The 27742-nt window shown below is 35.7% G+C and overlaps 2 protein-coding genes across 3 annotated transcripts; one reads left to right on the top strand and one right to left on the bottom strand.

Annotated features, from left to right (window-relative positions):
- Positions 1-9342: 9342 nt before the first annotated feature.
- Positions 9343-13897, bottom strand: LOC112771233 (probable sugar phosphate/phosphate translocator At3g14410). Of its 2 annotated transcripts, XM_025815908.3 has the most exons (8): positions 13577-13897; positions 12880-12987; positions 12767-12801; positions 11667-11779; positions 11181-11442; positions 10808-11076; positions 9950-10114; positions 9343-9870 (listed from the first exon to the last, which is right to left on the bottom strand). In XM_025815908.3, exons 1-7 carry the CDS (start codon positions 13664-13666, stop codon positions 9975-9977), a joined length of 1017 nt encoding a protein of 338 aa, XP_025671693.1. In that variant the 5' UTR covers positions 13667-13897; the 3' UTR covers positions 9343-9870; positions 9950-9974. The 2 variants fall into 2 exon arrangements, with proteins under 2 accessions (XP_025671693.1, XP_025671695.1); XM_025815910.3 differs by lacking the exon at positions 12880-12987 and having other exon boundaries at positions 12767-12837; positions 13577-13879.
- Positions 13898-15888: 1991 nt separating this feature from the next.
- Positions 15889-18859, top strand: LOC112769996 (protein FAR1-RELATED SEQUENCE 5-like). The gene is made up of 5 exons (XM_025814432.1): positions 15889-16002; positions 16344-16403; positions 17120-17865; positions 17952-18172; positions 18627-18859. The coding sequence occupies exons 1-5, from the start codon at positions 15889-15891 to the stop codon at positions 18857-18859; spliced, it is 1374 nt and encodes a 457-aa protein (XP_025670217.1).
- The last annotated feature ends 8883 nt before the right edge of the window (positions 18860-27742 follow it).

Here is a 27742-nt window from a genome sequence, read left to right as displayed (position 1 = left end):
CCGTTGATTCCTTGCTTTGTTTTCTTTGGGCTTCTATTGATTTGTAGCCCACCAGCCTTGTTTTTATTTTTATCCAATTGGACTACTGTTGTGTATTGATTTTTAGCATGCAACACTTAATCACAAATAATTAACATTAATTAGATAATTGTCCAAAAATAATATTTGTCATCATTAATTAATTTAGTTAATTTCTTAACTCAACAGAGAGAGATATAACATCAATTTCAAAAGATATTATTCACCTCACTTTCTGGGAGAGATACATAACATCGGCTCCAGTCATTTTTGAAAAGGATCATATAATCGTCAATGGTTTCTCCTTCATCACGTTTCAAAGCCACCAAATCGATAATTGTTATGTTCAACTCTCCTCTATAGAATTGTTACTGGAAAGCACTTTCTAACTATGCCCAAGTTACCATCGAATTAGGCCTAAGATTTGAGAACTAAATAAATGCATTCTTCGTCAACAAAAAAGGAAAGAACTTCATTTTTAAATTTTCATCATTGGCCAAGTTGCCTATTTCGACTAAATACCGAGCAATATGCTTAGTAGTCGATTCACCAACTTCTCCAACAAATTTCGTAATTATTTTAGGATTTTTTATCCCTTGAGACACCTCTGCCATTTGAAAAATAGCAAAAAAAGCAGAAACAAAATAAAGTCGATTCATAAAACCCATGTTGAATCCCACCCTATTGAGCACATCCTCGACAATTCTTGTGACTTGATAACGCTCACCACCTCGATTAACCCGCAATCGAGCCAACACATCATTAGCGTTTTGGCCATGACGAATCATTCGAGGATTTTCTCCGCCTAAGAGGGCATCATCATTTTCATTCTAATCAAATTTTTAATGTCCTCATAATTTTCTTCCATATTCTAGCTGACACCCTCATCATAATCAACAATTCGAGCGATCCGTTCTACTTGTCTGACAAGTCGCTCAAACTTTGTCTCCTGATCTGCCATCATAGGATTTAAGATTGTAGTCATTTGTTGGGTTAACAAATTAACCAGATCATGATGACTCTCATCGACATGTTGTCGAAATACTGCCATCGAATTGGAAGCATTCGATGTAGATCCCACATGATAGTCTCGAGAATACTCAAGACATTATTGTAATGGTTGAACACTATTTGCCCCAACTGTGCCTCCAAATCGAACTGGAGGAACAAAACCACCTATTGGTGGTGTGTATCCTGGAGGAAGGCCATAAAGAGGCCAACCAGCAGTCATTGGGGGTTTACGTAGGTGTGTATTATGCCCATTATTCCTTACATGGGAACTAGTAACCACCACGCTTTCATTCAACACACTTCCTTCCGCACTTGAAGTCACATTCGCTAAAGATTGTGCAACTATAGGCACACTGTCACTTGCAGATGAATCATCATTTACATTTGATACTTCGTCTGCCATGCGTACAATACATCTATTTCTCAATTTCATACACTATGGCAACATATACTCATTTGACACACTTAAATTTTCAAACTATTTCACCGGGCGTGCCAATTTGTTTTGTCGATTTTTAGCAAATCGAAAGTGGTTCAATATCTAGTGGTTTAGGAGCGAAACTTATTCCTCTGTGAGTACTGGTTTTCTAAAGTGCATCAAAGAACCTCTTCGATAAAACAAAATAAAAGAAAATCTGAAAGATAAACAAAATAAACTTTGAAAATAAATTGACAGGAATCGAAAGAAATTGCATTGAATTTAAATAAAGCAGTAAATTGCCTTCGACAAGATCAAAGGACTTTGAATTCGAAAGCAAAATGCTGAATCTTAAAAGAGAACAGGAAAAATAAATATTGCTTGAAAGGTAAATTTGTATAAAAAATAAAAGTTACAAGAAATGTAAATATAATTTAAAAACGATGGAGGAAATTTTACAGAAAAATGACTCGAATACAGACTCAAAAAGTTCCTGAAATATGAATGTACTTGAGTATTTTTTTTTTAAAGCAAAGTTCTAACCTTTATTCTTTCAAATTTTTTTTATTTATAAAAATTTTCGTCCAATCAAATTCAAATATAACTTCCACGTACGTGAATCTTTAAATAAGTTAATTGGTTCTTAATTCTCGTTCTTTGACAAAAATCTTTCTCATACAAACTTTATTCTTTAAAATACAAACTTATTAGATTTCGAATATAATATTTTTCGAAATTCACTATTTTTTATTAACACATTGTTATTATGCCTAATTAATCTCCGTATACGAACGGAAAACGGGACCCAGAACACTTTCCACTCTGCCGGACTCTCCCATAAATCCTGTCCCTTGTGCCATGCGTTGCCCTCTCACGCTTACACGCAGGGACACTTACCACTCTGCCATACTGAAGGGTATTTACAAATTTGATTAATTAATATTATTAATATTATTGATATTATTATTAATATTATTAATATTAATAAACGGTTACTAACCGTTTAGTACCATTTGGTTGAAGGGACACAACCTTTTAAGGATTGTGTATGTTCAAAACATTGTGTCTATTGGCTAAAGGGACACAACTCTTTAAGAGTTGTGTATATTCAAAATATTGTATCTATTGGCAATAGAAAAGACACAACCATTTGTATACGTAACCAATCATAATTGCTATGTGCAATATGTATAAATAAGTCCTTGTTCACTATTTCATAAATAAAGTACTAAGTGTACAATTTACTCAACCATTAAGAGATTTTCTTTGTTCAAGAGAGTTGAGAATTTCTTACTATTGCTAATTAAGAAATTCTTAGGTTTCATTGTATCCTGGGAGAGTATTGTCATCAACCCTATAGCAACTAAGTGTGGGGACAAATATCTCTCTAAAGAAAGCGATCTAATCGTGCCTTGAAACTACTACACAAATATAAGATTTTGTCATCTTACCATCTTCATATACCCAACAATTTTAGAGAGATATTTGTTGAAGATGGCACAAGATCAAAACGCTACGTTCAAGGTCATGAATCAAGAGTTTGTCAAATTAGATCGCTTTGATGGAACAAACTTCAACCGTTGGAAGGACAAGATGATGTTCCTTCTTTCGGTTCTCAATCTTGCATATGTGATTGACCCAAAGACTACACCAATTGCCGATGCCACTGAAAACGTCACACCGGAAGAGAAAGAAAAGATCGTTCAATTGAAGAAGAAACGTGATGAAGATACTTTCACATGTCGAGGTCATATCCTCAACACTTTATCCGACCGACTCTATGATCTCTACATGTCAATTCAATCACCATTAGAGATTTGGAAGTCTTTGGAAGAAAAGTACAATACCGAACGACAAGGAACAGATAAGTTTATCATGATGAAATATTTTGAATTTATTATGAATGATACTATGCCTGTCATGGATCAAATTCATGAATTACAAATCCTTGTAAGTAGACTTCGTGATCTACAAGTGGTGATCCCTGAATCATTACAAGTTGGAGCAATTATTTCAAAATTTCCTTCATCTTGGAATGGTTATAGGAAGAAACTTTTACATCTTGGTGAGGACTTCACAATTGAGAAATTACTAAGGCATATACGTATAGAGGAGGAAACTCGAAAACGTGATGTTGTGTATCTTTATCAAAGTTCTAAAGTGAATCATATTGATGAAAATAACATCAATAAGAAGAAAAAAAAGTTCTCTAAATATTCAAAGCAAGATAAGAAGAGACAAAGAGAGTGTTATCATTGTCACAAGAAAGGACACTATATCAAAGAATGTAGACTTCTGAAAAAGGAAGCATCAAAGACCAACTTAGTGGAAGAGAAGGATCTAATTGCTATGGTTGTAGAAAAAGTACAAAACATGCATATTGGCATGGTTACAGAGGTCAACATAGCAACACAAGGAAAATCACTTGAGTGGTGGTTAGATTCTGGGGCTACTGTTCACATTTGCAATGATCGCAACCAATTCAAAATATATGAAGAAGTGAACAATAGAGAAGTCTTGATGGGCAATGATAACTCAGCCAAAGTTTGTGGTCAAGGAAGTGTGGAATTAAATTTTACATCTGGAAAGAAATTAAGTTTAATAAATATACTTCATGTTCCAGATTTGAGAAAAAATTTAGTTTCTGTTAGTCTCTTGTGTAAGAAAGGATTCAAAGTTGTAATGGAATCCGATAAAGTGATCTTGCTTAAGAATGATGTATTCATAGGAAAAGGATATTGTACTGAAGGCATGTTTAAACTTAGTATTAATAAAGTGAATGTTTCCTTGTATGTTGTTGATTCTTGTGATTTATGGCATAGTAGATTAGCACACTTAAATTACAAATCAATTGAATATATGCAAAAGAATAACTATATTGATCTTAGTAACAAGGATTTTAATAAGAAATGTGATATTTGCATACAATCTAAAATTACTAAGAAACCTTTTCCTAAGGTTGAAAGAAATACACATTTATTAGAATTGATTCATAGTGATATTTGTGAACTAAATGGCAATATTACTAGAGGAGGAAAAAGATACTTTATAACCTTCATTGATGATTGTTCTAGATTTACTTATGTGTATTTGCTTAGAAATAAAGATGAAGCTTTTGAAATGTTTAAGAAATATAAAATGGAAGTAGAAAATATGCATAATAAGAAAATAAAAATTTTTCGTAGTGATCGAGGTGGAGAATATTTTTCTAATGAATTTGATCACTTTTGTGAATTACATGGTATTGTGCATGAATCTTCCGCTCCATATACTCCGCAACAAAATGGTTTGGCGGAAAGGAAAAACCGTACCTTAGTGGATATGGTTAATTCAATGTTACTAAATGCAAAATTGCCTTACAATTTGTGGGGTGAAGCATTATTGACATCATGTCATATCCATAATAGGATACCATCAAGACATAGAAAGGTTTCTCCTTATGAAATTTGGAAAGGAAGGAAACCTAATTTAAATTATCTTAAAGTGTGGGGGTGTTTAGCCTTTTATTGAGTTCCTGATCAAAAGAGAACTAAATTGGGGTCAAGAGCCATAAAAGGGGCTTTTATAGGATATGCTCAAAATTCTAAAGCATATAGAATATTAGACTTAGTGTCTAATGTAGTTATTGAATCAAGAGAAGTAGAATTTATTGAAAATAAATTTATCAATGATTCAACTTCTAATTCAGAGTATCTCCAAAATGATACTAATATTTTACAAGAAATAAATAATCAAAATAATAAACGTCTAAACGACAAAGAGTTGATTGAACCAAGGAAGAGCTTGAGAGTAAGAAAAGAAAAGAACTTGGGTCCAGATTTTATTTCTTCTCAGGCTATCACCTTTTTGGTAGAAGGAACTAGGAATTCTGTAACAAACAAGATTCCTATTGTGATGAACATAGAGGGTGATCCTCAAACGTTCAAAGAGGCTATGGCTTCAAGGGATTCTGCTTTTTGGAAAGAAGCAATAAACAATGAAATGGACTCAATATTATCTAACGATACTTGGGTCTTGGTTGATTTGCCTCCAGGATCAAAGCCTATAGGATGTAAGTGGGTATTTAGAAGAAAGTATAACACTGATGGTTCATTACAAACCTTTAAAGCAAGGTTAGTGGCCAAGGGGTTTAGACAACAAGAAGGTCTAGACTATTTTGATACCTACGCACCTGTGGCAAGAATGACTTCTATTAGGGCTCTTATAGCATTAGCATCCATACATAAGCTTCATATACATCAAATGGATGTTAAAACGGCTTTTTTAAATGGAGATCTTAATGAAGAAATTTATATGGAGCAACCGGAAGACTATGTGCTACCCGAAAATGAAAAGAAAGTTTGCAAATTAATTAAGTCTTTGTATGGGCTAAAACAAGCGCCTAAACAATGGCATGAGAAGTTTGATTCAGTGGTGTTATCAAATGGCTTCTCACATAATAGTGCGGATAAATGTATTTACTCAAAATTTACTAAAGATTATCGAGTAATTATTTGTTTATATGTTGATGATATGTTAATCATCAGAACAAATTTAGAAGGAATTCGTATAACGAAGGAGTATCTAACTTCTAAATTTAAGATGAAGGATTTGAATGAAGTTGATACAATATTAGGCATAAAGGTACATAAGAATGAAGTTGGCTTTACTTTAAGTCAATCTCATTATATTAAAAAGGTATTGGAAAAGTTTGATCATCTCACAATTAAAGAATCCAATACGCCGTATGATCCTAATCTTAAATTAGAAGGAAACATGAGAAGACCTATAGCACAATTAGAATATGCTAGTGTTATAGGAAGTTTAATGTATGCAATGCATTGTACTAGACCTGATATAGCATTTGCTGTGTGCAAATTATCAAGGTTTACAGGAAAGCCTAGCAATCAATATTGGAAAGCTATAACAAGAGTTCTTGGTTATCTCAAGAAAACCATAAACTTGGGATTACATTATAATGATTATCCCGCAGTTTTAGAAGGTTATTCCGACGCAAGTTGGATTACAAATCTTAGTGATAACAAATCCACTTCAGGATGGATTTTCACCATAGTTGGTGGAGTAATAAGTTGGGCCTCAAAGAAACAAACATGTATTACACATTCTACTATGGAGGCTGAGTTTGTAGCTTTATCAGCCGCAGGTAAAGAAGCGGAATGGTTAAGAAATTTGTTATATGATATAAAGCTGTGGCCACAGCAGATGACAGCCATTTCAATCTTCTGTGATAGTGAATCAACCATGTCTCGAGCATATAATAAGGTTTATAATGGAAAGTCTAGACATATAAGTTTGAGACATGAATTTGTGAGGCAACTAATAGATGATGGTGTAATTACCATCACTTATGTAAGATCTCAAGAAAATTTAGCAGACCCTTTGACTAAAGGTTTGTCAAGGGATAAAATCAAAGAAACTACTGCTAAAATGGGATTAAAACCTATTATTGCTAAATGATGGGAACCCAACCTTATTCTAGTAGACCACTAGTTTCAAGGTTTAATGGGTAATAACAAGTTATTTAGCAATTGGAGCACTAAGGTATAGGATTTAGTGCTATTTACAATAAATTAGGAGGGTGAGTTTAAACTCTTAATGGAATGATAATATTATCTATCAAAAGATTCCACCTATATGAATATAAGAGTGGTGCCGCTCTAATCGAGAATTTTAGAAGTTTTATTCTCGTAAATATTCATGAAACCAGGATGAGCACAAGGCCATATAAGTGCTTAAAATTGTAAACTCTTGAACTTGGAGGGTATAAGTAATGTGTGTGATTTTTGGTACTAGCATATGGAGTATAGGTTTAATCGATTAGACACCTATTACTTCGTTAGAACTTTAAAATTTACACTAAAAGAATGTTTAATCTTAGTGACACATTCTTTATGCATATACTTGTATGATATTTAAATTTTGTAAATAGTGGGGGATTGAAGGGTATTTACAAATTTGATTAATTAATATTATTAATATTATTGATATTATTATTAATATTATTCATATTAATAAACGGTTACTAACTGTTTAGTACCATTTGGTTGAAGGGACACAACCTTTTAAGGATTGTGTATGTTCAAAACATTGTGTCTATTGGCTAAAGGGACACAACTCTGTAAGAGTTGTGTATATTCAAAACATTGTATCTATTGGCAATAGAAAAGACACAACTATTTGTATACGTAACCAATCATAATTGCTATGTGCAATATGTATAAATAAGTCCTTGTTCACCATTTTATAAATAAAGTACTAAGTGTACAATTTATTCAACCATTAAGAGATTTTCTTTGTTCAAGAGAGTTGAGAATTTCTTACTATTGTTAATTAAGAAATTCTTAGGTTTCATTTTATTCTGGGAGAGTATTGTCATCAACCCTATAGCAACTAAGTGTGGGGACAAATATCTCTCTAAAGAAAGCGATCTAATCGTGCCTTGAAATCACTACACAAATATAAGATTTTGTCATCTTACCATCTTTATATACCCAACACATACTCAGCCTTAAAACCTGTCCCTTGTGCCACGCATCGCCCTCCGATGGTTGACACGCAAGAACACTGAACATCATCCCATGCTTTTTTTTTTTTTTTTTTTTTTGTTCGCACCCAAGAATTTTCTTTCCAAAATATGTGAAATTAGTTTTATTATGCTATGATCTATCCTTTTGTGATATCTATAAGATATCCTTATTAATTCTCACCATATAGAATTTATTCAACATTATCAATAAATATCTTTACTAATAGTGTAATAAAGGAATTAAAATTCTCGGTCGTTTGGCAGGTCCATGCTATAGTTGCTTAATAACTCGGAAGTCTTTATGAACATAATTAACAGCTTAACAAGGTTATCGTTATGAGGTCGTTATATACAAGTGTTTCTAAAACATTCGTTAAAAATGTGACAATTATTTAAAAAAAATCTATAAATATTTTAATGAATCAAAAACTTAAAAAATAAATGATTATTTTCTTAACAAACATTGTTAAGATATATTTCAGCTAAATCCATGGCTAATCTTTTTGGATATTATAAACGAAGGAGTGTAATATATTGATATTATACTAATTTGATGTAATATACTGATATGAAGGTTGTTAATATCACAAAAAATCGTGATTAACAATTCCAAGAAGAGACAAAAAAATAAATAAAAATGAGACTAACGATTTGAAGTAGAACAAAAAATAAATCAAAATAAAACTAGCGATTTAAAATAGGACAATTTTTTTAAAATTAGTAAAATCGATAGTCTCAACTTTTTAAACTGATGTCAACCATTGATCAATGATTCAACAATGATTAAACAGTTGATTTCCGTAGACACTGTTATAAAACTCATATGCGTAGAATATACATCTAAAGTATCATTTCAGCGTATTATACAAATCTAATTGCAATATCAAAAATAATTAGCGAAATCGATAACGTAAATTGTTTTTTTATTTCATATTTCAAATATCTCGATAAAGGGACAGATACCATGATTCTCTATCTCCATCTAAAGATATAACACTGAATATGCTGAGCCTGACACCATAACTAGCTTACAAGTGCAAGTGTGTTTGAAAGTTTAGGTTTTGGAATAAAAGGAATGAGATGAAAAAGGTTTTAAGAGTAAAATTGTCTCAAATTTATTCTGTGGAGTTTGAACGCTTCCCGTTCTTCTTTTCCCTTCGGAACACATGCTATAAATTATTATACATATAGTGGTGGATAACGATCAGAAATTGATACCAAATAGCAGATATGCTTGAATGGCATCACATAAGATGAAACATTCGGCCCTGAGTAACACCTAATCATTTATGTCTAGCCCTAAGAACCAACGACATACAACATTGAAATTTGAAAGCATCAAGATTAAAAAGGATTACAGTGGTGCAAGGATCCCCAACATTGAATCAATCTATTCTATAATTCTGTATCTGTCTCCTTATGTTGAATAATGTTAAGGTACGTTACAAACAAACAAAACAATTGTACAAGGTTTAATCTCTGTAACATAAAAAATTAGCATAAAACCATGGCAATTGGCAACTACCAGCACATGTGCAAATATAATAAATGGTGGATGCCTCGGCTTTTAATCTTGGAATTTTCATTTCAACTTGAAATAATGAGCTGCGAAGATTGAAAGTGGTAATTGCTTCAAAGAAATAATCTTTTTGAATGACTTCAAAATTCCTCAAAATCCGAATGCTATGGCCTAGCTCCTCTATTTGAAAGGATAAAAGTGAGTATATATATTACATCTGCACATCGATTCCTCCGCTGTATGATCAGCTGTGTAATGATGCTTGCTTATACTTTTCAATACTACATTAACGTTTGATGGCTTCTTTGTCACATTATGTGAGAATTGTATCATTATCTACTATATGTTCTTATCAACTTCAGGAAAGGGCATGAACAACTGGACCAGAGAGGAAAAGAAATAAGAAATGAAAATTGTGGGAAGAAAGCTAATATGAACGTAGTCATTATATACATACCTCTGGCGTTGGTCCAAGACGCTATTTATCTTCTTGTTAAAGGCTGTGACTCTAGCCTATGGGAAGATTCACCATGCTCAGAAGCATTCGGAGAATCATTTGGGGACACATGTGTAGCTTCTTTCTTTAACTTGTAATTATTGTACGCGGCTACCCCAGCGATGGCTGCATGAAATTTACAATTTATGAAATCAGCTCCTTTTCTCTTAACATATATCAACATTCATAATTTCTTAATAAGCGATTGGATTATAACAATTTTATGTTGCACAATTCAAATTTTAATTTTGGTAGTCTTTGAATTTTTTTCAAGCAACCTGTCAAATATCAATCATAAAAATCAAACATTTGAATCAACTAGGACAACTACTTGTGTTGATACTCCAAACATCAGTGAGTATAAATTCATAAAAAATGACTAGAAACAATATTATGATATAGAATATAGGAAATCACCCTTATGCTCACCTTCTCCCCGTCAAAAGTGATAACAAGAAGAAATTTTTGCACTAGAATTTGATATTACAAATCAGTCTTCAACTATCTTGTAAGGGTTATGTATGGAGCTTAGGAAATCATTTGGAGTGGATGTGGACCCAGTTTAAATGTATGAATAACATTTTTTGTTTTGAACTTGAATATTAATTGAAGGCCTGTGCTTGTTTGCAGGTTATTAATAGGTACTGGACTCAGGAAAATTTAAATATGCACACAGGCTTCCAGCGTTATTAATTGGCCCTGAACTAGGAAAATTGTAACCACAGGATGGTTTATGTGCAAGAAATGTCACAGGAAATACTTGAACTATATTCAAAATGACAGGAAGATTTAGAAGGTCAAAGATGATCCGTTACTTACCAATTCCGTAACCAAACAAATTTATCATTGTCAGCTTTGTATCAGCAAACAACAGAGCAGACACTAAGACAACCACCCAATCCTTGACAACTCCGGCAACACGAATGGTTAAAGCACTTGTGTGTGTAATAACAAGGAAAACTGATAAGTTTAGAGCAAAAGTACAAAGGCAGTTGAGGATAAGCAAAACAGGAGGGAAGTTCCAAGGTCCATGTTCATCCATCTTTGGTTTCTCTAGAAAAATCCATGGAAGGAATAAACAAATTGCACTGCAAAACAATCCAAAATTGTTGTCACGTGCATTAGTTTACAATATACAAAGTTTAGTAAAGAAAATTGTGCAAGAGAATATAAAATTCTGAAAACCACTTGCCTGCATGGACTAACATAATACATCACTGATATAGGATTCAACTTCAGACCCTTTCTCTTAACAAAAATCTCCATGAAAATAAGTCTTAGAGCTTCACCAACAACACCTCCCATTTGGTAAACTACTCCAACCCAATTTATATTTATCTCTCCATAAGAAGCTACTAGGACACCAAAACTAATCAAGGACATGATCAAAAGCATTTTGCAGCTCATTGTCTCAAGTCCTACAGCTACTCCAAGCACAAAAACAGCTACAGGCACTGTACATTACATTTAATCAATCCAAAGGAATATATTAGTTAGTTTTCTTGTAGGAAAAAAGTAATCTTGATGTCTTGAGAACCCATATACAATCACTATATACTGTCTATGGCGAGTTCATTAGCCACACAGATCCGATTACCAATTAAACTTTCATATGGTACAACATTTGGTTTCAGATACCTAGCTATTGTGAATATCAATCAGGCAAGTACCAACTTACTAATTGCCTTCAGCATTTGTGCAAATGCAACAGAAATATACAGGTAGGCAGTATTCCCCAGCCAAAGAGTCATTGCAAACATAGCCCCAATTGGCATTACTGAACTAACATATCTGAAATAATGAAAGACATGATTATACTGGATTCTGGCAATATCGTAAGTATCTTAAATCAACTACAAACTCATAACACATTTCTGTTAACTAGCACCACATCGTGCCTATTAGGCCGCATTTTTACTTTTTGGATATTAATTTAATTTATTAAACTAAAATGTTAACATTTTTACATATATATCACACAATAACACAAAAACAATCATAGTTTTGGGTTTAAAGAATGTATATAAGGGTCACAACTTGAAGGTGCTAGGTTCGATTCCTTACTACAGACATTTTGAAATATCCACATTATATATGTATTGTAAGATATAGATAATCTTCACGATAATCTTAATTGAAGGAGTTTAAATAAAAACAAAACAAAACAAGAAAGGCGCATAAGCCCTTTCTGATGTCCCATTCACTGTTAATGCAACCGACACACTGTTCATTGTGATCAAGAAAGTTTAACTAATGCTCAGAGGAAACTAGTACTATTTAACTAATTTATGATCATCCACTGTCAATGCAACCAACACACTATGAAATGCTGGTACAGGTTTGACACTGACCAAATAGGACTCATCCTAAACACATTATGGCAGAAAGAGAATGAAGACAATTGAAACTAAGATCAAATCCTTAGATTGTTCTATACTCAAATATTCATTAATCATTTTCCAAATATCATCGGGGTTAGACCACTTAAAAGGATATATTTTATGATTTTGCCTTTTTATCAACTCCTGTTCTTGAGTACATAACTCATCCAAGCTAGAGGGCACAGAGGCATACACAGAAACGTTTTGCTAATATTCTTTCTTAATCAGTAAACCTCTTATGATCTCACTTTTATGAATTATCCTTTAGGTTAAAGTCTTATAAATCTTCAGCTGCTAAATAGTCAGGGTCAGAGGTACAATGACAAAACCAAAAACTTCCATGTATGCAATTTTTAAAATTGGATGCAATCTACAGAGAGCTTATTTATTTACTCACATTTCATGAGTCATTCCCTCCTCAACCTTCATAATCTGCAAAAGACATATTCATCGGGTGCATACTCATCGCTAATCAAATAAATATTATGCAAAACACAAACACATACGTACCTTTAGAACTTTGGTTAATACAAAACACAAAACAGAGGAGAAGATCATATGAAGTAGAGTCAACCCAAGGGGATAAGGGAAGTTTATTTCCTTAGATGACAAAACCCACTGCAATTTAAAAGAAAATATATATATATATATATATAAAGAACATCAGCTACATATTCCTTTCTCAAGTCAATCAACAAACCATGCCAAACATCAAGAACTTAAGTTTCAAGAATAAATCTAGGAGGCAAAAGTAGACAATAATGCATCCAACTTTACTTTCAGCAATTACTCCAAAAGGTGACCGAACCAAACAAGACAACAAAGTCCAAAAACCAAGAATCTGACACAAGATACTTAGCTATTCCAGTTCCGCAGTTCACACAACAAACAAGCCTTCCACAACAAACGAAAGAAACCATGAAAAAATTCCAAGAAAAAGTTCTATAGAACTTACTTACATGCAACAACTCTATCTCAAATCACATATCACAAATACCTTATCAGCATATCCAATTTCAATCAATTTCACACGTCTCAAAAATTCAACCTAAAAATTAAAATGAATCCAGAGCTAGATACCATATAAATCCTACTCAAGAACAAAAACAACAATAAGGTCAAATTTCCCTGAATTTTCTCGGGAAACAAAAAGTGCATTGGTAATTATAGATAGGAGTTTCTAAATTAGGGATTTCGGTGAGGAAACCTTGTTGAAGAAGATCTGGCCGCTGGAAAGAGCAATGTAGAGCAGAATATAAGCGTAGGTGAGGAAGCCTTCCTTCTTCGGATCCGCCATTGTTGCAAGCAGAGCACACGCAAAGCTTCGTATTTGTTGTTTGAGCTTCCTTCTTCTTCAATCTTCAGTGTTGACTTTTCTTTTTCTCAAATCTGAATCTGAAACCCAATCAGTGAAATGGGTCGGGTTCGGACTATCCAATTTTGAAGGTATGGGTCTGGGAAAGGGAAGACGACGACGGTGAGAGAAGGATGAAATATGAGAGCTTTGGGCTTTGAAATTGAATGCTTTACAGGTAGTTATGAAATTTTATCTAATGGTAGAGACATTTTTCTTTTGCTGGCTAAATGCTGGCCAGATTTTAATAAATCTGCTGGTCCCTAGACTTTCCCATAATTTAACAGTACCTCCTAATTATACAATTTTTTTTTTAACTAAAGATATGAGACTCGAACTCGAACCCGCAACCTCTTAATTGAGTATGGGGAGACTATGTCATTTGAGCTATTACTCGTTGGCTAAATTTAGAAATATAGGAGACTCGAACCCGCAACCTCTTAATTGAGTATGGGGATCGAACCCGCAACCCCTAATTATACAATGTTATACGAATAAAAATAATTCTCTTTTATATTTACCAAAAATAGGAGACTCGAACCCACAACTTCTTAATTAAGTATGAAGAGACTATGCCATTTGAGCTATTACTCATTAGCAATTCTCTTTTATATTAATTATATATATAATCATAAAAATATATAATTAAACAATTTTACCAAAAATTTTATATATCAAAATTAAACTCAATAAATATAAGAATCACATTTTCATTATTTTATATGTCTCTCTTTTTTTAAGGTACAACATGTCCACAGTTATCCAATTCAATCAGGTACGGTTATCAATCCAATCCGTAGAGATAGAGAAGGGTGCAAATAAGGTTCTTGTACGCATTAAGTATGATGCAGGATGAGTCTTAATCTTTATATACTTATATAAAAATATGTTTTAAGTGGATGTTGAACTAAAAACCTCTCACTAAATGCAAAAATCATTAACTATAAGGCTGCGTTTATTTCTGAGAAGAGGATAAGACAAGACATTGAGAACAAGACACAAAGGATAAGGATACAAAATTAAAATTTTGTATTCTTGTATTTTGTTTGGTGATAAATTAGAACAAATTTTGAAAATATAGTTTACTCTCATTTTTTTTCATGTAAAAAATTTGAAAAAAAAAATATAATTATAAAATATTAACAAGAATAATGAAAGAAAAATAAAAAATAAGTTGTGTCCCTTATTAGTGTCTCTGTGTTCTTCCTTTCAGGACGGACACAAAATACACTAATTCAGTGTTTATGGACATAATATCTCTGTTCATGTCTCATCTGTCAAACACGATTTTGTGTCTACGTGTCCATATCTCAGTGTCCTGTTCTTGAAAACAAACGCAGCCTATGATCCTAAATTTTTAAAAATTAAATAATAAGTTATTTATGATTTATTATACTTACAAAAGATTATGCTTTCACATATTTTTTTATATTAGTTGGGCAATTTCTTATTTATGATTTAAGATTTTAGTAATTAAAAAATAATAAAAATTTTATATGTTTAATTAAATATTTAGATTTTGTTGACACCAAAAAAAATATTTAGATTTTGTACCTTATTTTTTGAGTAAAAGAAAATTAATTTAATTATCTATAATTCTTGAATTAGAGTATTTATTTGAAAAAAAATTGTAATTTGATGAATAACTAGCGTTTTTTATATATAATTATTGTTTGATTAAAATTGATTTTCAATTAGGAAAAGTATATGAAACCAAGAGGTGACCAGCTAAAAAGCAAACAAAATTACATTAATTTATATTTCAATCTTAATTAATTTAATTTTTTTTAATTTACGATATTTGTTATTAATTGATGTTTAATTAAAATCACCTTTTGAGTAATATGTTTCAAAAACTGCTCCTGGGATCACGGAGGAGAAATCAAGCCCGATTCTTCACCCTCCATTCCCTTTGGTGGCTATGGTGCATGGTTCCATATACTTTTCCCTCTTCATATCATTAACGGCACCGACCTCCTCCATCGGACCATCCAAGCGCCGCTCCATTCTCAAGTGAAGTATACGCTCCCGATTATTCATCCTATCTCCCTCACGGCGGTTACGGTGCATGGTTCGCTCTTGGTTACATCAGCGGCACCAACCTCCTCCAATCAACCATCGAAGAGAAGGGTGCGGTGCAACACTTCCGGAAGATAGCATCTTCCATGGCGTTTTCAACCCCGGAAGGTGGATCGATTAGTACATTGATCAATCCAACACAAGGCGATGAACGATTCAGTGTGGGTGAAGTAGTTATTCAAGAGCAAGAAGGGTCGAAGGTATGTTGCATAAGCTGCTCCTTCGTTGTAAGAAATTTTATAACAATGTGTTATTTGAATGTTTATTATTCATGCTAATTAGATATTTTTTCAGTTCAAAAAGTATATTCATTTGAAAAATTCTGGCACAGTGATATATTTAGTTGAGCAAAGTATGCTTAAAATTGCTACTAAATACTTACCCAGCATGTTCGAATCATAAGAATTGCCATCATTAAAGTATGCTTGACTCCCAGATTTGTTTTGCAATATTTTTTGATGGTTTTTATTGGACTCATTCATTATATAGTAAAGAAGGATCTTAACTTGATAATGGATTTTTCCGGTGTCTTTAATTGAAGGTCGACGAAATTACCGACGTCGTTGTGACTAGAAAGGATGAGTTAGACTACGGACACGAGGTTTGAATGTGCTATGTGAATGTTTTTAATTCATGCTAATTAGATATTTTTTAAGTCACATTAGATCTTTCACTGTGTTAATTTTGTATTATTGACTAAGAAAGAATATGTGCTCTTTTTGGTAGTATTTATGCCTTGGCAAGGTTTTAATGAGAATATGCTTTGATTTTACTTTTCATCTACTTTCTTAGGGTAGGTTACATCAATTCAGTATATGCTTTCAATATAGTATAAATATATTAGTGAGTGCTATATGAATCCTGAAATGGTATCAGACCATATAATGATATAAAAGAAAAAAAAGTAGAGTGATGATTGTACACTTCCTTAAAGTTCAAATATCATTTCTATATTTATAATCATAGAATTTTACTGAAAATCTTCGCAGGTTACTATATAAAGGTGTTTTGTAATTTGTGAACCTATCAAATGTATTGGTTCCTTATGTGATCAACTTGTTAACCATATAAATTCAAACCAATCCAACATTCAATATATTGGGTTGGGCTAAAGTTTTGGTTAGTATTTATAGTGAAACAAATCTGTATAATATAGATGTTTTTTAAAATTCAAGAAGCTCATTTATTTGGAAAATTCGGGTACATTAACATATTTATTTGAGATGTTATTAAAGTATGCTAAGAATTTGGTATCAAATACTTACTGTGTTAGGGCTAGTTTTAATTCGTATCTAATTTTGTGTATTGACGTTACAGTTGTCGAATCATAGTGGCGTCGGTGAAGATAAAATTCCAGTCATAGGAATGAGTTTTGGTTCGTTGCCTCTTGCACAGAAATTTTATGCAAACTATGCAAAGAAAGTTGGGTTTGTTACTAAAATCAGGAACACAAATTTCGACAAGACGCGGAAGAAATCAAAGATACCGGTTAATCAATCTATTTACTCCACGCGAGAAGGTTATCGAGAGTCTAGGGTGAACGCAGCAACTCGAGCAAATAGAATTACAGCCATGAGATGCAGAGAAAGGATGTATGTCATGCTGGACAAGGAGAAGGAAAGTTGGGTTGTGTCTAGATTAGAATTAAGGCATTCTCACCGCTGTTCGGCTAAGAAAGCTGTCCACTATCATGAGTACCGGGAGCTAACCATGCATGTTAAGTGTGTCATTACGGATAACTACGAGGCTGGAATAAGACCCAACAAGACATTTCTAGCACTGGCAAACGAGGTTGGTGGGTCCTCAAACCTGGATTTTTCAGAAAAGGATGTCAGAAATTACATCACACGCAATCTCCGATGCTCCGATGACAATGAGGACTTCCAGGGGATGATGAATTATTTTGTTCAAATGAAGGAGATCAATCCCAACTTCTTTTATGCCATAGATGTTGACGATGCTAATAAATTTAGGAGCGCACTATGGGTAGATGCAAGGTGCAGGACTTCGTATGAATATTACGGAGATGTGGTGTCGTTTGACACCACTTACAGAAGAAATAGGTCTGTATACTTATTAGTGAATTACAAGAACAGTTATTTGTTAAATTTGTCTTGTTGCCTCACAGTTGTTTTTGCTCTTTTCATAGGCATGGTCTGCCGTTTGCATCCTTTGTCGGTGTAAACCACCATGGGAAGTCTACTCTTCTTAGCTGTGTTTTACTTGGGAGCAAGGAGATCCCTAGTTTTGAGTGGGTGTTCACGCAGTGGGTGAGATGCGTCGGGACTACGCCAAGGCGATTATCACTGACCAGTGCAAGGCGATGGCCGGTGCTATTAGGAAGGTCCTACCTGATACTGTCCACCGATGGTGCATCTGGCACATAATGAAGAAATCACAATTCAAGCTCGGTGGATACGCTAGGTACGGAGAATTGAATGCAATGATGAATCACATTGTGTGAAATTCTCCTTTGACTGAATCATTCGAGGTTGATTGGGCTGGTTTCATCAAACAATTTAACTTAGGCCAGAACAGATGGTTAAGGTATGTGATTCTTAAATTAAATCTCGTCTGTTGGTTTCTAGTTGCCTATTTATTCACTTCATGTTATTTTTGCCAGCTTGATTCCATTCTTATGTTTTTGCTAAGAAATGTAGTTGAGTTTTCTATCCCTAAAGTCAGTGGATGTTCTTTTCAATACATAAACAGATGTTTTTTCTCGTACTGTGTCTGGATGTTTTTTTAATTTATTTTATCATTGCATTGGAAGCTGTCATCATGTTGTTTATAAGCGGCACTCTTATGCATTTTTTTTGGGCAGACCTTTATGCGAATCGACGGAAGTGGGTTCCAATATTCTTCAAGAGTGAATTTTGGGCAGGCATGAGGAGTACACAGCATAGTGAAAGCATGCACGCATTTTATGGTGGATACCTGCATTACAAGAGTGGGTTGGTTCAGTTCGTCCATGAATACGACAATGTGCTTGGAAACAAGGAGCAAAAGAAGCTGGAAGATGATGCTGCAGACTCGAAAGGAGTCATCCATGTATAGGGAGCACGAACATTGAGAGACAGTTTCAGCAGGAATACACCAGTAGTATGTTCAGGACTCTTTAGCTGGAGGTAAGAAAAAAAAACCGATTGCGTGGGTCGATCAATTGAACAAAAGAGAGATACAATTTCTATTAAAGTGGACGAGCAGAAGGTATTCTGGGGGTAGCCTGTCTACCATACTTTCATGGTCGAGTTTGACCCTTTGAGTCGAAAGGGTCAGTGCGAGTGCAACAAGTTTGAATCCGCTGGTATATTGTGTTGCCACACCCTTGCGGTGTGGTCATACTACAGAGTTGACACAGTACCGAGCTGCTATGTTCTTCCTCGATGGAGTACGAATGTCATCCGCAAGCACACTTACATCAAGAGTAGCCATGACGTGGCTCAGAGTGATGAAAGCAACAACTTGTTCAGGCATCTGTGTTCAGAGTTCTATAATGTTGCTCAGGAGTTTGTTGCTTGTGAGGAGGAAGCAACCATCTTGCGAGCTGCCTTTTGGGATGCAAAGGCTAAGCTGACTGATTACCGTGCCAGCATGCATTCCACTACTATTGCTGCGACTCAGAATACCATGCCCACACAAAGCACAGGCGGTGCTATTGTACATGACATACGGGGACCCTCAAGAGTCAAAACTAAAGGACGGCCGAAGAGTAAGAGACTTGGAGTAGAGTTGGACAAGTCAATTAAGAAGTCAATGCAAAAAAAGGAAGAGGAAATCACATCCGGTATGTGTTAGAGGCGACGTATATTTTAAATTTTTCTTACGAAATGGTGTTCTAGATTAATGTATGTTGTTCTGTTTGTGTTGTGCATCTTGTAGGATGAGGTTGACCTTCAGTTAGATAATGATCATCATGGTTCTGTAAATAAAAGATTTGAGGATTCTACTATATGGAATTCATTGGATGGTGGCGGATTCATGCACCTGTTGAATTCTTTTAGGCATATATAGTTAGGTTTCTTGGCGTGAGTTTGGTGTCATTCATTAGATACAACTTAATAAACTATACCCTTTTCTATTTTGTCACTTGCATTTATCCTGTTTTGAAGTATTTATTCAAAGAAACAAAAGCACAGCTGTTGTTATCTTTTCCCTATTTATAACTTAGCCTAAATATTAGGAACTCAAATACTACTTTGTTCTTAAAAATTAATTTTTTAACTATTTTTTCCAACAAAAAAGGAATCAATTCAACCGTTCATCTGTTTTTAACTAATTTGATAAGTTCTTTCATCGACTTTTTGCAATAAGATTTATTTTTAAGTTAATAGTTAAATTAGTCCATTTTCTAAATTCGTCTCTGAAAAATTTTATCAATAAAATTAACACTCCAAAGATTACAAATTAATTACGCTTGTCCTCCCATTACTCCATTAATAGTTTTTGTTAACAATTGATAATGTAGAACATCGACTAAGAGTACACAGGACACCTGATATGTCCAATTAAATGCTGACCAAATATATTTATAAAAATATATCAATCTAATCGCTTTCTCTAATTGGAGAAAGAGTTTATGTAATTGGGATTTGAGGCCAAATTGACATCTGTTCTAAGGGTTACGTAAACGTTGATTTGGGCTGGATGTGTGGTCCAGACTCCTTGTGGGGAGCGTTTGACTTGTTCTTGTGCTGAGGTATCACCGTTCAAATTCCTCGTGAGGAGGTGGGGGTGGTACCTGCAAGAGACTCCGATACTTAAGTTAGTAAGGGCTTTAGGCAGGTTTTTAGTAGATTAGAACGTGAATATACTTGAGGAGTGTCTGTGTATTTATAGTAGAGCTAATAACCACCTTTGTTGAAGTAGTTCCATCTTTATTGATGGATAACCGTTCCCCTTATCTGGGGAGTTTGTTAGGATCTATCTTTAAGGAAAGATAGAGATAGTTGGAAAGATTTGTGGAGGCAGTTACTTGCTTGGGCAAGTAGAGCTGGGCTCCTTTGCGGTGTCCGACCTATTTAAAGAGGTCTGACATATGGTTGAGGCCTCCCCCTTGGGTCAGGCCTTTTATCCTTATTGGACTTGACTTTTGGGTCAGGGTATGAACAGTGCTCCCTGCTTGAGTCCGAGCTTTTTATAAGGTCAAGTTCAAGCATTTTATGGCTTTCAGTTATGATGTCGGGTATACCGCCTTTAAGAGGTCAGGTACTCGACGTGTTTTGAAATTTTGAATGTTGCCTTTTTTAATGAGGGGCGAACGTTACACACCAATTCCCTTGGGATTTGCGCACGCCTTTAAGGAGGGTGTGAAATGACCATTTTTTCCTTTCTCTCTTATAAAATATTTTGCGCTCTTTTTCTTCTCCTTTTTTGTGTTTCTGAAAACGCTTTATTTGCCTCCTTTCCTCACAAAAGCTCTTTCAATTTCTCCTTCTATTTTTTGCTTCCTAACCGGTTTTATTTCCAAGGTTTTCTCCATCTGGACCCTTTGAAGATCTTGCTTTACTATATGGAGAGGAACGTTCATGCTTACTGCTATTTGGCGTGTCCTTCCTATTCTTAGAATCTCATCAAGATTGGTACTCTTGACTTCTTTTTTGCGTAACTATTCTGTGTTTTCTGAATTTGTTTTTGTATTTGGGTGATATTTTGAGTAGTAGCGGAGATTCTTGTAGTTGTTGGTTTTGTTTCCATCTTGAGTCTTCCTTGGAAAAGTTGTTGACTGCTGCCACTTTGTTTACTGAGAGTCCTTTTTGAAACTGTTTTTTGTCGCTGGAAACTATTTTTGTCGCCGGATATTACTTGTTATGAATGTTTGACTATTTTTCTGGCATTTGGAGAAACTTGTCATCGTTTGTGACTTGTTGAATGTATTTGTGTTGCCCCCAATGGTATCGCTGTCGATAGTGTAGGAGGGACACCATTTTTATGCTTTCTGTTCTAAAAAGATCTTTTTGAAATCGCATTTTGTGTTTTGTTGCATTTGCCCGACTTCTTTTTACTATGGTCAAGCTCTTTAGTGATGACTTGTTTATTTTGTATTTGTAAGTGTAGCTTTTATGTCTCGGTCTGTAATTGTCAACATGTCATCAAAGGTCCCACCTTTTTTTGTTATCTTGGGTAGATAGTATTGTCTTTCTTCCTGTTTTCGTAGTTGACAAAGAGTACATTGATGTATTCCCTAGACACCATAGGCTATATGAAAGTCGGGAGGATGAGTGGAATTATGAGTTACTAGTGCCAGATCCTGAGGAGAGGGTGTATTTTCCTCCTTTAGAGAAATTGGAATGCCCCTTTTCCATGCATATGATTGCTTCTTTACAAAATTAGGCATTAAACATCCTTTTTCTAACTTTTAGAACATCCTCTGGACTTGTAATGTCGCTCCTACCCAACTTCACCCGAATTCTTGGGCTTTCCTCAAAATGTACCAACTTTTCTGCCGGGAGCTTGATGTCCGACTTTACCTCAAGGTCTTTTTTTACCTTTTTGTCTTGACCAAACCCGGGTCTTCAAAAGGAAAGTCATCTTGGCTTTCCTTTCGTGTTGTTTAGGGTACAAAGACTTTTTTCTATTTTTGATGAATCCTTCCATGACTTCAAAAACTATTTCTTCAAAGTCTGAGCTATAGAGGGTGTCTGACCTTTCTATTTGGATGATAATGATGAACCTTCCTTTCCACTATATTGGTAAGAAAAATTCGTGCTAGCCAAATATGGTGTAGATACCCTAGACGAGCTTGAGAAGTGTATGGTAGCTAGACGTGTTGGAAGAGTGTTGGGGCCAGGCTCCTCAGTTGGATACTAAAAAGTTCTTAAGGGACCCCAGTTTGCTTCGGTCCGAGCTAGGTAGCTTTTCGACCTTTAGCTTTATGACTTTGAGTTGTAATTTGGCTAACTAAGGTGCCTTTTATTTTTGTTTTGCAGAGAATATGGCTCCAAAGTTTGTAGTGATGAAACAGCTGTGCCAGACTAGAAAAAATGTCGTAGCTCGAAGCATTCAAGAGAAGGAAGCCGATGATACCTCTGTCCGATCCACTCCAAGGAAATCAGACTCGGGTACTTCCGCCCAGAAGAAGATCACCCCTACTCCCTCAAGTCGGTTAGTACATCCCCACTCCCCTCCAGTGACCGCGACAATCCCCCCTTCTCCTTTATCCTTAAAGCCTCCACTCAAAGGCAAAAAAAACATTGAAGAGGGGAGTATATATGATAAAGGTTTTGAAGAGCTGTCTTGGAGTGAAAAGAACATTCTCCCTCACAGCCACATCACTATGAACAGCATGGCTATTCAGAATCATCTCCAGATCATGGCTCGAATGGAATTCAGATAGCCGGAGTGTGTGCTTCTTTATCCAAGGGGTTGAAGAAGACACCTCGTAGTGCTACTCAGAGTGCCTTAGTGGCCACCAGAACTGAGGTGGAGAGGTTAAGTGGAATCAAAAGGGAGTTGGAGGAGGAGAGGGACAGGCTATCATCCGACTTGGAGAAGGCTCAGGCCAAGATAAAGAAGGCGGAGGCAGCTACAGCTATGACAGAGGGGTTACAAAAGAAGGCTGAGGAGATCTATGCTCGAGTTTTTGGGGAAAAGCTCAACCTTAAGGAGGAGTTGGAAGGCCAAGGAAAGATATGCCACCCTGGAGGAGTCTGTGGCTGAAGGGATGGATGAAATGTTCGCCCAATTTGAAGGCACAGGTTCAAGTTCTAGCTTTTGAGGTCGGTCTTTCTTTATTCAGTCAGGAATATGGTGGACGGAAAGATTGTCCCGGCCCATGATGATGATGAGGAGAAGGCTTTGCCCGACCTGAAATCTTCGGGTTCTCAGGTCGGAGAGACTTCTCAAACTCCCAAGGTCCCTTCTGAAGCTGTTAATGCCGAGCTCCCTCCTTCACCACCTAGTGCCATCCCGGCCGTGCCGTCTCTATTCATCCTCCGACCCCTCTGGCCTGAGGTTAGGATGTAGTGACTAGGAGGAACTTAATCCTTTACTTGGCTCTTCATCTTAGCTTTTGGTGGTTTTTGTTCCATTGTTTTTTGGGTGGCCCGACTTGTGGGTCTTTGATGAACAATTTATTTTTTGTAATAGCCAGTATTTTTTTTAACAAACGTTTTCAAGTTATCTTCCAACAACATTTAAATTTTAAAGAGTCTTTCTTTACCTTAGCAATGATGTTAGGTATTTTTTGAATTACTTAGTCGGGGATTGTACCTCGACAACTTCTAATGTTGTTTTTTCGTTAAGCTTGAAAATGTTGAACTTGTTTATTCCAGTTTCCCTTTTTATAAATTTTGAATTCATGTAATCGAACTTTGTTAAGTTACTTTTACACTTTGTTTTTGTTCCACATTGATTCTAAGGTCGGTTTTCACTGAGTTGTTTATATAACTTCTTACATTAATTTGTACCTCATCACTTCATCTTGCCGACCATTTTAGATCAGGCAATGATTTTTGTGGTTTATCAAACTTAAATTAAATTGTGTTTTATAGGAAACTTTTGGGGAGAAAATGGAGTTTTAATGATAAATGAGAAATTTGCTTACATAAATTTGCTACTATGGGTTTTTGACAACCCTTAGCCCTTGCTGTGACGCCTTGTTAAAACCCCCTTTAGAATAAACCCTTTTTAGGGAAAAAAATCTTAAGGTTGGGAAAAAGAGTACGCCAGAGAACAAGGTGCATTTCCTAACTGTAGTACTTCTTCAGATTACATGCGTGCCACGACCTTGGAAGCTCTCGTCCTTGCAGGTCGGACACCTTGCAGTAGCCCTTTCCTATGACTTCGATAATCTTGTAGGGTCCTTTTCAATTTGCAGCTAGCTTCCTTTCACCCGACTTCTAAACTCTGATATCATTTCGCATCAGTATGAGGTTGTTTATGGCAAAGTTTCTTTTTATCACCTTCTGATTGTACCTTAGAGCCATCCTCTGCTTTAGCACTTCTTCTCTGATCCGAGCTTTCTCTTGGATTTCTGGGAGGAGATCTAGCTCTTCCTTTTGTGCTTGAGTATTGGCCCCTTGATTGTAGAATACAACCCTAGGTGACTCTTTAGTAATTTCTACGGGGATCATAGCATCCATTCCGTAAGCAAATCAGAAAGGTGATTCCCTGGTTGTAGAATGAAGGGTTGTCTGATATGCCCATAAGACTTGAGGGAGCTCGTCGGCCCATGCTCCCTTTGCATCTTGTAGTCGACACTTCAACCCGGTCAATATAACTTTATTTGCAGCTTCAACTTGTCCATTAGCTTGAGAATGTTCCACCAATGTGAATTGGTGTTTTATTTTTAGGTCGGCCACTAGGTTTCTAAAGGTTGAGTCGGTAAACTGGGTTCCATTGTTCGTGGTAACGGAGTGAGAAACTCCAAACCTTGTGACACTGTTCTTATAGAGGAATTTTTGACTTCTCTGGGCAGTGATGGTTGCTAGTGGTTTTGTCTTGATCCACTTAGTGAAGTAGTCAATCCCATTATGAGGTATTTGACTTGTCCTGGAGCTTGAAGAAATGGTCCGAGAAGATCAAGTCCCTATTTTGCAAACAGCCAGGGGGAGGTGACGCTGATAAGCTCTTCAGGAGGTGCCACATGAAAATTGGCATGCCTCTGGCAAGGCGGACACTTTTTAATGAACTCGGCCACTTTTTTTTGTATGGTCGGCCAGAAGAACCCGGCTCGGATCACCTTCTTGGATAGTGATCGGGCTCCCAAGTGATTCCCACATATGTCATTGTGTACTTTTTCTAGGACCTCCTTTGTGTTAGAGGTCGGGACGCATTTTAATAGAGGTGTTGATATGCCTCTTTTATGTAGGACATTATGGACCAATATATAATTTTGTGCCTCCTTTATGAGTCTTTGGGCCTTCTTTTCATTTTCAAGGAGGATATCAAATTTAAGATAGTTGACTATAGGGGTCATCCATCGTAAATGTTGATTAGATATAGTCATTACATCCGAGTTGTCATCTTTCTTTGGTATCGACGGTGTATGTAGAGTCTCCTGGATAAGGCTTCTATTGTTACCCCCTGACTTGGTGCTGGCTAATTTGGAGAGGGCATCAGCTCGAGCGTTTGATTTTCGGGTTATATGTCGGACCTTTTCTTCTGAGAACTGTGCTAGTTGTTCTTGTGCTTAATCTAAGTATTTCTTCATGTTAGGGTCCTTGGCTTGGTAGGTACTATTAATCTATGAAGTTACCACTTGAGAGCCATTAAACATTATCAACCATTCTGCTCCCACTTCTTTAGCCAACTTTAAGCCAGTAAGTAAGGCTTCATACTCTACCTGGTTATTAGAAGCAGGAAACTCGAATCGTAATGAGAATTCTATCTGAGTTCCTTGCTCACTTTCTAGGATGATGCCTACTCTACTGCCGGCTTTGTTGGATGACCCGTCTACATACAGGCTCCATGTAGTTGGGCTTTTCCCAACTTTTGGTATATGTGGCTACAAAGTCTGCGAGATATTGGGACTTGATTGCGGTCCAAATTTTATATCTTAAGTCAAACTCGGACAATTTCACAGGCCATTGCAGCATCCGTCCTACCAGATCCATCTTTTGTAGAATGTGTTTCGCTGGTTAATTAGTACAAACCTTTAGTGTGTGCCTAGAAATAAGGTTGGAGCCTTTGAAAGGTGAGGATAATGGTATATGCAAACTTTTCTATCTTTTGATAGTTTAGTTTTGCTATTTGTAAAGCTTTGCTAACAAAATAGACAGATTGCTGTTTGTCCTTATCTTCTCTGATCAAGGATGAAACTATACCTCGGCTCGTCAGTGCTAGGTAGAGGACAAGTTTTTCTCCTACTAATGGTTGGGTAAGTAGGAGAGGTTGTCCCAGGAAGACTTTAAAGTCTTGAAAGGCTTGTTCACATTCTAGGGTCCACTCAAACTGCTTCCCCTTTCGGAGAATTGAGTACAAGGGCAGTGATTTTAGCGCTGACTCTACTAGGAATCTGGATAGAGCTGCCAACCTTCTATTTAGTTGTTGAACTTCTTTGAGATAGGCCGGGCTCTTCATGTCGAGTATAGCTTTGCATTTGTCCAGGTTTGTTTCTATGCCCCTCTGAGTTAGCATGAAGCCTAATCTCATGCGAAGGTGCATTTTGAGAGATTTAGCCTCATCTCATGCTTTCTTATGATAGAAAATACCTCAAAAAAATTGGACAAAAGTGCCAAGTCGACCTTGATTTTAACAATCATGTCGTCCACATATATCTCCATAAGTTTTCCTAAGCGGTGGATAAACACCTTGTTCATCATTCTCTGGTATGTGACTCTAGCATTCTTTAATCCAAAAGGCATTACTACTTAGCAATAGTTAGCTTTTGGAGTTATGAATGAGGTCTTCTCTTGGTCCGGCTTATGCATCGGGATTTGGTTGTATCCCAAGTAGGCGTCCATGAAGGACATGTGCCGGAGGCTGAGTCAACCAGGGCATCAATGCTGGAAAGAAGGTATGGATCTTTGGGACAAGCCTTATTGAGGTCGGTATAATCGACACACATCCTCCACTTTTCATTTTCTTTCTTTACCTAAACTATGTTGGCCAGCTACAATAGATACTTTACTTCTCTTATGAATCCTGCCTCTAGTAAAGCTTGAACTTGTTCCTCCATAACCTGTGTCCTTTTGGGCCCAAGCTTTCGACGCTTTTGCTAAATAGATCTGGAACCCGGGTAGATGGCAAGTTTGTGGGACATCAAGTTGGGATCTATACTAGGCATGTCGAAGGCTTTCCAAGCAAAGAGGTCGGTATTTCTTCTTAAGAGGTTAATGAGCTGCTCTTTCAGTCCTCCTTCCAAGTTAGCCCCTATATTTGTTATTTTTTTAGAGTGATCTCCAATTTGTACTTTTTTTACCTTCCCTTCAGGTTGGGGACGTAGTTCTTCCCGAGTTTGAACACCACCAAGCTCGATAATGTTGACCTCTTTTCTCC

The sequence above is a fragment of the Arachis hypogaea genome, chromosome 18, assembly GCF_003086295.3.
Source record: "Arachis hypogaea cultivar Tifrunner chromosome 18, arahy.Tifrunner.gnm2.J5K5, whole genome shotgun sequence".
Classification (NCBI taxonomy): Eukaryota; Viridiplantae; Streptophyta; class Magnoliopsida; order Fabales; family Fabaceae; genus Arachis; species Arachis hypogaea.
The sequence above is the reverse complement of the archived record's forward strand: the minus strand, read 5'-3'. Positions and strand labels throughout refer to the sequence as shown.